Raw genomic sequence first — 13,292 nt, forward strand, 5'->3', positions numbered from 1 at the left:
TGTCCATTCGATTGGGATGAGTTTTTTTTCCAAACAAATGATAGTAAATCCTTTAATCGCTCACTCCGAGCTATGTTTCTTATTCTGTCGTGGTTTGCGTGGAAAAACAACAAGTTTTTAACATTCCCCGAACAAATGTCTGACGCGTCTGTGTGTATATGCGTACATACGAAATTCCACTATATAAATCTTGGATTATGTTTTTAAATTGCATTACTGGTAACCACCACTACCCTCGCACTAACAGGCTAATTTTTATTTCTTAAACCTCTTGGAATTAAAAATACATAGAGAGTAGGAACGAGTAAAAAAGACGGAAAAAAAGGACTGTGGAAAAAAAAGAATTTAATTAAATCGGTGGCTCTCAATTCTTAGCAGCCTTTTTGGATTTATAAACGACCCTCTTTTGTTCGTTCGAATTTTTTTTTTAACATTCATTTTTAACAGACACAATTTGAATGGGTGATAGGATGGGGAGTTATAAGTAAAAGGTTTCTGTTGAATAACTGAACCAACCACTGTTAAAATACATTCGTTGTATTTGGAAATACATATATAATATGACTTTAAAATAAATTAATAATAGTACGATTATTTTATCATTCTAAACTAGTAGAACAAAAAAAAAAATATTATAATCATTAAATAAAATACAAATAATTAATAAATAAAATACAAAAAAAAAAATCAATAATAATAATAATAACGCTTAATTGTTACCAACAAAACCCTAAATTACTATTCAAAACACTTTATTGTATAATGTGATAATATATTGTATTATACAGTTTAATAATATTGTACATAATCGCTTTAAATATAGTTTAAATTAATAAAACAAACAAGTAATATAAACCGTACATAGAACATAAATCTTTGGTTTCGATGATGTAGATAACTTAACATTGCCTATTGAAAATGTTGTGATTTATCCTAAGGCCTTAAACGTTTAGCGCTGATAATAGTCAAGCGTATACTGCGAAGGCGATTCGTAAGAGTAGTCAAAAATTATAATATAATACAAACAAAAAAAAATAATAATAATAATAATAATAATAATATAAAAAATTTAACAACAAACTATAAAAAAAACCAACAAAAACCATAAGCGAGAGATCATATATTGGTCCGATCTACAGATAATAATATCGTTTCTGTCGTTTCTGAAGAGTCGGTGTTACAAAACAAATCGAAAAAAAAAACAAATTAAAAAAATTTTCCATCCTCTGGATAATGTTAGTATAATATATGTGAAAAGAACCGCGATATCTATACAACTGTGTGTTATACGTATATTATAATATTATTGTAACTGTACACGTCATGGACCTAATATCGACAAAACGGACTGGGCTTCATAAGAAATCGTTATGATATTCGTCTGCCTCGGTGACGGGGCAGAGAACCGGACAGTCATGTAAGGTAGAGGAATCATCATCCACGAACAACGGTGCGAAAAATCGATAGTGCGGAGTTGTTGCGCGACGTGTGATATTCAAACCGCCGGAGACCGCGATCTCGGACATATATATATATATATTATATAAATTATTGGGGTCCGCTTAGGAACAATACATTTTTAGTACGTATACGACTATTTATTCCGCCATCACAATGCGCGCGAACCAGTGAAATTCACGGTTCCTAATAATGCATTGGTTTAATTTATGCGGTTAAAAGCTTTAAAATCTAAACAAAAATATGAATATTTAACGGCTATCACAAATAAGACTACGACATATTATTACTATAATACATTATTACCATTATTACACCTATGAATATATCTAATATATTTTTTATGAACGCGACGAAATTTCGACTTGTACCTCTACTATATACGTATGCACTCGTCGGAGGAAAAGCGGTCGAGAGCCCCACCGAAACGTATACGCGTGCCGCCCTCCTCGAGCGGCCAAGAGTCGCCGCGGAGATGACGGGACGCGCGTCCCGACCTCGGGTCCTAAAAGGCCGTTGACCCGTCGACTGTCAAAACCGTTCGAATACTGTGGTGCCGGAACGTGCACACGGTCAGGCGACGGCCGACGGATCGAACGCGTTTACCGAAAACCAATACGTAACTATACATATTATATATTTTCGTTTTTAATTGCACGGCGACGGGGACGGGGGGGCTACGACAGAACGAGCTGCGCATGCGGGCGTTCTCTGTATTATTACGATTATATACTAATATATCATATCATATTATCATATTATTATCATGACGAGTGCGCGTTATTTACAGCGGGATCGCGTCGACGTACGGTCGCGTTCGAGCTCGGCGATCGAAATCCAACGCGAAGAGAGCGCGCCGACGAACGCGTATTATATATTATTGCGAGACGTATACGTATCTGTGTGTGTGTGTGTGTGTGTGTGTGTGTGTGTGTGTGTATACGTATCGTCGTAAATCGTTATATATATATAATATATACCATCTATATAGTATAATATATTGTGTAAGCTTGTACTCTGGAACGAATCCGTTCTCCTCGAAGCGCGCCCAACGGTTTCACGTGAACGGCTCGGACACGTGAACACGTTGTCGAGCCCACAACAGTTATTTACTAAATCTTCGGGAGCACTATAATACGAGTACGAGATATCGAAGATAAAAAAAACACTATTCATCGACATTTTTAACGAGCGAGCGCTTTTATATAGTATGTGTATCATCGTGTGGTTGTGTATATAGGAGGGATAACGTTTTTGACTAGCACGACTAAAGGGACTAAACCGAAAGCAAAATAAACAATAAAAATGTTCGACCGCGAAGACAATCGGCGAGGGTCGTGGAGATCACCACATAATAAAATATTCACTCGTTTTTTTCAATTTTTTTTCTTCTTAAGCACGAAAAATATTAATTTAGTTTAATTTTTTTTTCATTTTTACACGTGATTTAATACTCGAATAATACATAATTATGTCATAGTAGTATCGTATACACGAGCTGCCGCGGTTATACCTATAACATATTATCTTTATCGTATAAATATTGTATATAATTTGTATAATAATTTACAACATTATAATATATATAAAATTATTATAATATTGTTCATTAGTGATTTTTTTTTTCAAACAACAACGCCGGAACGATGCAGCATTAATCGTGATTGAGATACGTGGGCATGGAGAATTGATCTTTCGGCGACATGGCGTCGTACAGGGACATCTTTAACCGCTTGCACTTGGCCCGACGGTTTTTGAACCAAAACTGAACGTTCTTTGATTCGAGTCGCGGGAACTTCTGCCGGTATGGCATCCGGTTCAGCTCGTCCGTGTACTTGGCGATCAGGCTGTGCGATGGGTGCGTGTTGTGCTCGAACCACTGCTCGAGCCGTGGCACCTCGCTCACTGGGTCGATAAACGTCCGGTTCCGTTTCCGGCGTTCCTCGGCCAGCGCCGATAGATTCAGGCCTGCCGCGGTGGCTGCTGACGACACCTGTCAACATACGCAAACAATAGGAATTCATTCGACGTTCGGTTAGGTAGAGGTATGTTTCTAAAATAATATACTGGTATTACGTATACCAGTGTCAAGCCAAATACTATACAATCTTACCCCCCGAAGAACCCACTACGTAATACCAAAAATATTTTACGTTAATATTTATACACCTAAAACTTACATAATATAAAGGTACTAATGCCGTCTTTCAAATGAAGTGAAAAAAAATATATATATATAAATAGTAATAATAATAATAATCAAAATTAAATTGTACAACATTCTACTTTACCGTTGTAATTTTATTTTTAACTCGTCATTAATTTCCTTTGAGAAATTTATCGAAGGAGAAAATATTTATAAATATCTTCTTCCACAAACGCATGTCTTGGTAAATGAAAGACAAATAAAAAGAAAAAGCTTAACCAAGACAATAGATTATGTGTTTTAAATACGTAGATAAAAAGATATTTTTCATTTTTAATTGAAATAATTATTATTATTTCTGTTATTTATAATTTATAAATTATAAGCATAACATTTCGAGTACAAACAATGTAAACAAGTAATTACATAATTCACAAAAAAAAGACGCGATATTGTTTAAAACATATTTTGAAGTACTGCGTAGGCAGTTTTGCTACGTTTTTTTTATACTTTATATGTTTTATCAACTACAGTCGAATAAATCGTGTTATCAGTTTTTGCGATAATCGTTAAAAAAAAATACTGCGGTGTTTTTTTCTGACAATAATCCGTTAGAATATTTTTAATTTTTATTAATTTTCGAATACTAAGTTTTAATCTCGGTGTACTAAAATATACTGTGATTAAGTATTACTATATTATTACTATTTTACTTTTTTTCGAGTATTATATCAATTGCTTTGATTGCTTCAGTTGATAACTTATCAGCTATAAAGTACTTGATATTTTGAGTGAAATTAGTATTATTTAAAGCGGATTCTCAGAAGATGGTTTAACGATTAAAACACTTTTGACTATCTAAAGATTATCCGTAAATAATTACTTCTTGGTTCATTATTTGCGATTTATATAATTTAATTTTATGTTTGCTGATTAAACGCACTAAAACTTATTATTTATACAAAGAAAATAATATATTATGTATTAAACTGGCGTGTGTTTTCACAATATCTAATACTTTTCGTTCGAACCACTGTTATCTGCTAGATAAATGTGGTTCTGAGTGTTCTGACTAATACATTGCATTGAAATACTCATTAGTCATTACCTTTCAAACAAGTAAAATATATAGCTTAGTACCTATCCAAATTTTCATAACTTTATTCAAGAAATTTATATCAGTTTCGTGTAGCGTATCCCACAATAATACAATTTAACTATTCGAAATCCTGTAGCTCTTCGTCAGTACGCTCAGGGAGCAAAGATCACGACAATTGTTTATTTTTTCACTTCAGTAATTATTATTCAATAACTAAATTATTACGATATAAATTCACTGTAAAATATTAAGCGACATAGACTTTTTTAAATAAGTAATCTATAACAGCGTTTCCCAAACCGTAGTCTCAGCGACCGCCGTACCGCAGTAAAGGGGGTTTGCAGACAATATAATAAAATATTAAAATCAAAAAACATAATATTTATAAACAAAATATATATTTTATCGTTTATCTAAAAAATAGGTGTTGTTTGTTTATTAAATATTAATGAGTTGATATTTGGGTGTGTAACTTTGTGAATATTTCAATATTTGTTTTGTTCGTTTCATTTGTTAACTATAGGTATTGTGAAATTTATATTTCACTATGTAGAGTTCATGAATTATTACCAACTTCATAACATACAATTGTTTCGTTTCAAGCACTTGGAAAATTATGTAGTTTATATTATGTCGTCAAGCTTAGGTATACTTTGTTCGGTTTAAGTTAACTATGAGCAAGAATTGGTTGTTACGTTTACTTGTTACTGATATTTTGTATAATCCTACTAAAGAGTTTTTTTTATAATTTATCATAACCACGTCAACCGTATCCCTTATTAGTTGTTTTTATCAATTTTTAAACACTACAAACATGTCAAATTTTACAAATTTCCATGACACGTAATAATAGTAAATCTATTTAAAAACAAAAACTATCAATTATGATTATAATACTTTACTCCGTTACATAGCCGAGTTAGAAGGGCGGTTACTTTGAATATTTTATCGTGACTTACGCAATACCTGTCTTGTTTTAGGTTTCATCTGGGTTATCGTGAAAACTATAATATTGACAATTAGGTTATACCATTATTTTTATCGTTTATTAATATCATTAATAGTGATTTTTTTAAAAAGTATTTTAAAGATAAAATTTAAGTTTGTAACCTGTCAAATAAATGAAAAGTATTTATTAGTGTTGGCGGTCACCGGCAATTCATAATAAATTACGAATTACTGTAACTTTTAATGTAATTTAATATTTTCTACAGTCACCTCATTCTCGTTAGTATTTAAACGGATTAAATAAATAAACATTACATTAAAGTTAATATTAGAATATTATACACAATATAATATAACAGAATATTATTATAATATATATGAAGAAATAAGAATATACAATATGTTGATATCGTGGTAAACGCGATAACCCGGAGGAGTAAGGTGTAGATATTAAAGTGGCAACGGTAACTATAAAGAAGTTACCGGGAATATCACTCGGTATTTGATTCGATTTTGGAGGATTAAATACCGAGTAAGATTTAGTTTTTGCTTAGAATCGACTGTAGCAGAAAAAAAAAATTTGTTTAGTTTTAGTGAGAGTTGTTGTGGATGTAATTTGGCCATCATCTATATCCAAATCGAATACGTCATTGCGATGGTGTAAGTGTTTCTAAACCGTTTGTGTTATGGTGACACTCAATAAAAAATAAGAATAATAGGTAATATTTAATAATTTTGATTGGTAATACAAAATATGTGAAATACATACATATATATATATGTATGATAATGCTCATATTAGAAATTATATCAAATACATATTCGTTTTTGAAAACCGTGTCAAAAATATTTTTATATTTGGTGTCATTTACTTTGTGACACATTTGGACTTATTCGGCGACACATTTGTGTAATAAGTATACTATATTATTATGTTAAGTGCACGATGACTTACCTGTGACTGTTGCGATTGAGGCGGGGGCGGAGTGCCGGTCTGCGGTCGGCGGCCCATATTGAAGCCGGGCAAACATTGGCTCATGTACATGAAGCTGTGGCCGAACATTGAATTTGGCACCATCGAGAACCCGGGCCGGACCAGTGGCTGGTGCATATCGGCGGCGCGGTGGAATAACGGCGGGGGTGGGGGTGGTGGCGTCGTTTGGCGGTGGTGTCCGGTGGCAACCAAGTCGTCCGGGCTGGTGGTGCACGACATCGCTGACTGTTGTTGAGGTAATAACCGTTTGCAGCTGCTGCCAATCACGTCGCGATCATCAGCTCCACCGTCAGACCCGTCGTCGTCTATCATGTCCTCGTCGAAATCCTCTTCATCCTCATAATCGTTATTGTTCAGTCCAGTGGTCACTGTCGTCTTATCCTTATCCGGCGGCTCTTCCTTGATAACCATCACCTTTTTCAGAAATTAAAAATTGTTCGGTTTCAGATTCCGTCCAGACCAGTTTTATACGAGATTTAAGAGTATATTGTCCAGATAGGGCAATTTGAAATGTACAAAATACGCTAATAAGTGTTGTTTATTTTCAAAAAAATATTTTTGGACACACCATTTGAATAATATATCAAATGCAAATGGTATAGTCTAGCTGGATGATTAGAATTTGTCTAAATAATAGGGAGAGGAGGAAATAATATCGTATTTAGGCAAAAGTTTTTATGAAAAATGAAAATGATTTTTATCATAAATATTAAGGTTTGAAAAGTATGTTAAGTAACTTGATTAAACTCAGATTGGCCATCGTTTAAATAAAAGTGCATTACTTCAATTGCTAAAACATGTTACAGTTACGTAAAGTCGAATCTAAAAGTTAAGAGAGGCCCAACTTTGAAAATTGCCCAATAGATTGTATGGTTAGTGTATGATATTATCATGATTAAAACGGCCAATCAGAATGAAATAAAAGCTGCACGACACGATAAATAACGTAGTTATGAACTCAGCTTTAGAGCTAATTTTAAAAAAAATGTCAATATAATTTTACAATAAAAAAATGAAAACAAAACATTTAGGTATACATTGAAAAAAATCTTAACTAGATTTGTGTTGGATATATAAGTAGTCAACCTGACACTCAATTTATATTTTATTCGTGTTTTTACATGTGCTATATTTATGTAGTTAGTGTCATAACTTACTTATTGTACGATAATGAATTAATGAACAATAACAGAATATTTTTAATACACATTAATAGATTAAATATTAGTTTATTACTTAGTGTGTTTTATTTCAAGATTATAAAATTAAGGAGTAGTGGAAGTGTTTTTAATTTGTTACGGTCAGAGGTATTAATGTGAGAAATTACGTCATCGGCCGGGAAATGTTGAAAAACTATACATTGCTCGGCGATTTTCATCAACGATAAGTTGTATATTGGTCATGTAAATATATCCAACCAACGCTGATTGTGGACCACTAACCAGTCCAAGTAGTTAAATCTAAATTTATTTCCGTACAGCTCTATACGTCTCCGACTGATAGAAATTATTAATTATTGTAGTACATAATAAATGGCATACAATGAGATTTAAATAGCAGTGTCCTATTTTAATTTATTAGGAGACACAATAATTATTTCTAGTTTTGTGCAATGATTATTTTCTATATTTTTAGTCTATAGTAAACAAACACGGAAATACAAAAAAAGAGCAATTTGGCGAAGGTTTGATTGGTACGCATCATAAATAAAACAATTGTTTAGAATTAAATAGGTATAACAAGTCATAATTAATTGTTAATTGGTTATAGTGATTTATTATACAAAAATAATTTATTTTATAATTAGTTATGATTTGGTTAATTTATAATATTATAGATGAGGTATAACCATAGTAAAGCCAAAGTCAATCAAAGTTTTGGCTTCTGTTTTACGTGGCTCTCTGACGCCTGCAAGCCAAATTATTTACAACTTAAAATGAACTACCTATATAATATAATTCATATTGCAGTGTTACACATGTATTATGATATGTGATATTCCCATTCCTTTCGTCTTATTAAAACTACGTGCCCGGAATTATTTTACGTGTGTGGAATAAATTAACCAACTGTAGGTCACAAACAAACGTTTAACTCAACGACCGGTATTCGCAATGTTTACCGATAATCATGCCAATAACTTATTTTTTTTAAATTTCGGTAGACGAATAAAAACTAAAAGGAATGTGAACTAGTAACACTTTTCAAATCTGTATGGTCGACAGTTGTAGATATAATTTAATGTTTTTTTTTTCAACTGCATTAATAGATTTCATTTCGGGAATGATTTTTTTTTTTATCAAAATTATACTATAATATAAATGGTATTTAATAAAATATCTTATTGTTTAGCAAATAAATTTAAAATAAATATGAGATATTCACATTTGTATGTTGGACATTTGAAATTTATTAATATAATATTATGATGCATTGATGACATAAGCACCTTCAATAAAAACGATATATTTGTGTTTTTATGAATTTAAAAAAAATTATAATGTTTTATTATTTAAACAAACAAGAATAATAGATATATTATAATGATATGAATATTGAAATATGTGTATATTTGTTTTAAGTAGATAACAGTTAAAAATTAAATTATGTAGAAACTTAACTATATTTATTATTTTTAAAAAATATTTTAACAATCATGTCAATATTTTTTTATTGAAGATCTATTATGACTATAAAATTATAATCTTAACTATCAAATGGGAAATTTTATACATAACAAATATTATATAATAATATAAATTCTTATTCATGTATATGAACTTACCAAAAGAAGTCTTAATATTTTAATAAAAAACATAATAATGATTGTAAGTTTTAACAAAGTACGCGTGTTTGCCATAGCCCAATAATGATTATAACGAAAATCAAAATGATGACCAACTTAGGTATCGAAGTGATAAAATCAAGAACAACCGTGAAAACAAAACACATTATAAAATATTTATCTGTAAATTAAAATGGTCAACAATAGTAAAAAATACGGTCTACTCCGTAAACGAATGCTGAAAAATGTAACAAACTAAACGTGACGTTAAATTATTTGGTGAATGCCATAGTTACTATACATGAATAATGTTTATGCTACTTATTATTATCATTGCCCATTTGATATATTTAGAACTGACTTGAAAATTAATTTTTTTTATCAAAATATAATAATATTATATTGTAATATCGATGTCGATTGTTGAATATTTCTAGTGTTACATTACAGACTGAATGATCCTGGAGTCTTCGGATAATCTCTAAATAATTACAATGATATTTATATTCGATTTAAGCGAAGAGCTACGAACTTAATTCACAAACAGTGATTTTTTTTTTTTTTTTTAATTGAGTACTACCAATATAATATTTTAGTCAGACTGTTATAATAATTGGTATCATTTACGAGACAACGTTTCGTCGGAATAATAATATAACATCAATGGTTTACCTTGTGTTCGGGGCTCTGTTGGGAGTTGCGCGATTGCGGTCTTGGCGACTGCGTTTCGCCGTTACTAAACCGCCCGTGCGTGGTCAACGATATCGGCTGTTCCGCGGGCGGGCTCATCGGCGGTTTTGTGTCGTCGTCGTCGTCGTCGTCCCGGTTGTCGTCGAACTCCTCGTCATCGTCGTCTTCGGCTTCGCTCACCGACCCCTGTCCGCTATACGACTTGCCGCCGTGCTCGCTGGGACTGCTGCTCTTACAGTAACCGTTCACGTTGCCGTCGTTGTTTCCCGAGTTTATGTCGGCGGCGCCTGCAACACAGTCAACCGCACAAATATAATAACACACCGGCAACAATATAGTGCTTTATTATTGTAACGAGAGATAGGCCTTAATGTCGGTCGGCCGTGTCTATAGAAAACACGCAAGCGATGTCGCCAAATCGCATTATTTCACGCGGATTACGGTCGTATTCAACGTAATATTGTATAGGTGTCATAGTTGTTAATATACGTACGTATATATTGAGATATTATAGCACAGTGCAGTAATTGCAGTAGTTTTGTAGACTCACCCCAATGCCTTACCACGGATGTTTTTATACTTTAGTCAGTATAGGTTTTCATACTTCGTACATTGTGATGAAAAATCAACGATTGATTTTACCCAGAACAGTTCAAAGTCCAACATCGTACTTACTATACATTATAGTCGGAGAGTTTACAGAAATGTCGAAACGAAGTACGTATTATTTTAATTTCCAAGAATATAGCCTAAACGATGTATAATACTATTAATATAATATTATGTACTATCATATATTTCAGAAGACGCGTTGTAAACTATGTTATAGAGAAATGATATTTATAATTATTAAGTGTATATTGTGTAGCTATAAGTTTCTAGTGATAAAAAATATTAAGTTGTGTACTCGTGTTTAGAATAGAAATAGCAATACAATTTTCTCATCAAGAAGATATTTTATGAGTTAAATTTCGACGTAGATCGGTATATAGGTATATGCAGACGTCTATGGTAAGAAAATAATATTTATAAGCGTTATTATTATTTATTTTTTAATCATTTATAATAGGGTAGTATTATTGTTAACACCTAAATACAACTACAACTCAAGCAATTAGAAGTGTACGCACGGCAACAAGAAAGGTGTGTTCTGTGGTGCTCGCAGCTTTTTGTATAGAACAAATCTCTTACAACGGTACTGGTATAATATACTGTAGTGTAAGTATACTGACCTGAATTTGTGCCGCGTACTTCAGCCCGTTTTTGTGCTGCCCTGGCGTTTTTAAACCAATATACGACGTTGTTGACGTCTAACGGCTTACGACCTTTACGCGATTCCAAATTGTTCAATTCACTCACGTAGTGGTGTATCTTTTGTTAAAATAATACCAAACATCGACAATTAATATAAAATACATCAAATCACATATAACAATCAAATATTATGTATACGTTTATTATACATTATATTATATTATTATTATTATAATACGTGAAATTTAAATGCAATATACACATACTTGTTGTCTACTTGGATGAGGATTTTCAGCAAACCAAGCTTGCAATTTTGGAAGTTCAAGTTCTGTATCGAAGCTAGTACGCATACGCGTTTTTTGACCTTGGAACTGATTTTGAGAAACGGGCTAAAATATATAATATTATATATTTGTTAATGCGATTCAAATCATATTACTAATTAGTGACAACACAATTATATTCAGATAACACAACTACACAATGTGTTGAGTACGGTAAATATAACACGGGAGGTATAATATAATTATTGTGCGAAATGAATCACCTGGATACTGTGTGTCTTGGGGTCTGATTTAGGAACAATACAATTAGTGGGGTTGTCTTGCATATTAGACTGTCTCGGTGACGATCCGTTACGATAAAACATGTCTCTCACTGATTGCGGCAATACCGATGGCTGTATTTTGGGAACGACATTTGACGATTGCATTATCCACCATTGTTCGAATTTTTTGTACAAGTCTTCTGGGAAATCCGGACAAGCTTGCCCGACCTTCATCATCTGTAATATTATCGCTTCGTCCAGGGGACATCCTGACGCTGTTAACTGTGTTTGGCTTTGTACCAACAGCAGTTTTAACAGTTTATCTTTCAAATCGGAAAATCGGTTCTTCGCTTCTCTACAAGGACAATAAAAATAATATTACAGGTGGTTGTCGTCAATTGCATATTGAAAAACAATAATAAACCATAACATACCTGAACACGAGTATTCTCAGAGTGGCTAGGGTAGTGAGTTCTCCGAGAACATCGTTCACTGTCAGTACCGGATCCTCGGCGATCGTGTCTAGGTCTAATGGTAACCAATTTTTGAGCACTACCAAGCCTTTCGAAGCCGCTGCCGTGTCCTTAGAATAGCCCAGGCGTACCAACGCGGTTTCTGTCAAGTCTCTAAACGCAGTATTATTTGGAATGATAACGAATCTGTCCAATTCTACGTGGCCTTTTGATCGATGTAGTGTCGGCGAGTGCTTTTGGCTCCATTGATAAACATGGTTAATCGATTCCACTACGCAATGCACTGGTATGGATTTCGCTGAAAAAAAAAATAACGGAACGTTTTTTTAAAAATAAAATATGATTTTAAAACAATACGCGATAGTAGGTACACGATACATAACTATTCGGTATACGATACGCGCCTGTGTATATTATTATTATTATTATTATTATGTGTATCAGGCGAAGACGTATTTATAATGTTAATATTAATCTACAGAGTTTAGTTTATAATTCTTCGACTAAGCTTTAAGCCAGTTGAATCTATATTCATTCTAATCTAAAAACGGGTTTCAGACACGGTTCTTAGGCCGGAGTTTAAGGACGGATTAAATTTTCATTTGAAACACTTTGGAAACTATGGTATGTTTATTGTATTCTATCGCTCGAGCTGCAATCTTGGAAACAACACTGATTTTTATAAAATTAATTTTTATTCGGCGAAAGCAATAAAACTATTGAGAGTTAATAATAATATAATGATTAATATTGGCAATAGCTAAACCGTTTATTTAAACCGATAATTTATTTTTAATTAAATATTTTGTAACTATTTAAACATTTTTTTTTAATAAATTGATTATTTTTTAATATATCGAGGTCAACAGAAAACTATTTATATGTACATACAATTTTT

The 13,292-nt window shown here is 32.4% G+C and overlaps 1 protein-coding gene across 4 annotated transcripts in view; it reads right to left on the reverse strand.

Annotated features, from left to right (window-relative positions):
• Nucleotides 1-519: 519 nt before the first annotated feature.
• LOC132924604 (uncharacterized) overlaps nt 520-13,292 on the reverse strand; it is an 82,157-nt gene continuing 69,384 nt past the window's right edge. For all 4 annotated transcript variants that reach the window (XM_060989029.1, XM_060989021.1, XM_060989014.1 and 1 more), the window contains 7 exons: nt 12,356-12,692; nt 11,922-12,276; nt 11,641-11,763; nt 11,353-11,491; nt 10,103-10,407; nt 6,607-7,059; nt 520-3,451 (listed from right to left, as the gene is read on the reverse strand). In XM_060989029.1, coding sequence (XP_060845012.1) covers nt 3,113-3,451; nt 6,607-7,059; nt 10,103-10,407; nt 11,353-11,491; nt 11,641-11,763; nt 11,922-12,276; nt 12,356-12,692 — 2,051 coding nt within the window. In that variant the 3' untranslated portion in view covers nt 520-3,112. The remainder of the gene's footprint in view (nt 3,452-6,606; nt 7,060-10,102; nt 10,408-11,352; nt 11,492-11,640; nt 11,764-11,921; nt 12,277-12,355; nt 12,693-13,292) is intronic.

The sequence above is a fragment of the Rhopalosiphum padi genome, chromosome 1, assembly GCF_020882245.1.
Source record: "Rhopalosiphum padi isolate XX-2018 chromosome 1, ASM2088224v1, whole genome shotgun sequence".
In the NCBI taxonomy this organism is placed as follows: domain Eukaryota; kingdom Metazoa; phylum Arthropoda; class Insecta; order Hemiptera; family Aphididae; genus Rhopalosiphum; species Rhopalosiphum padi.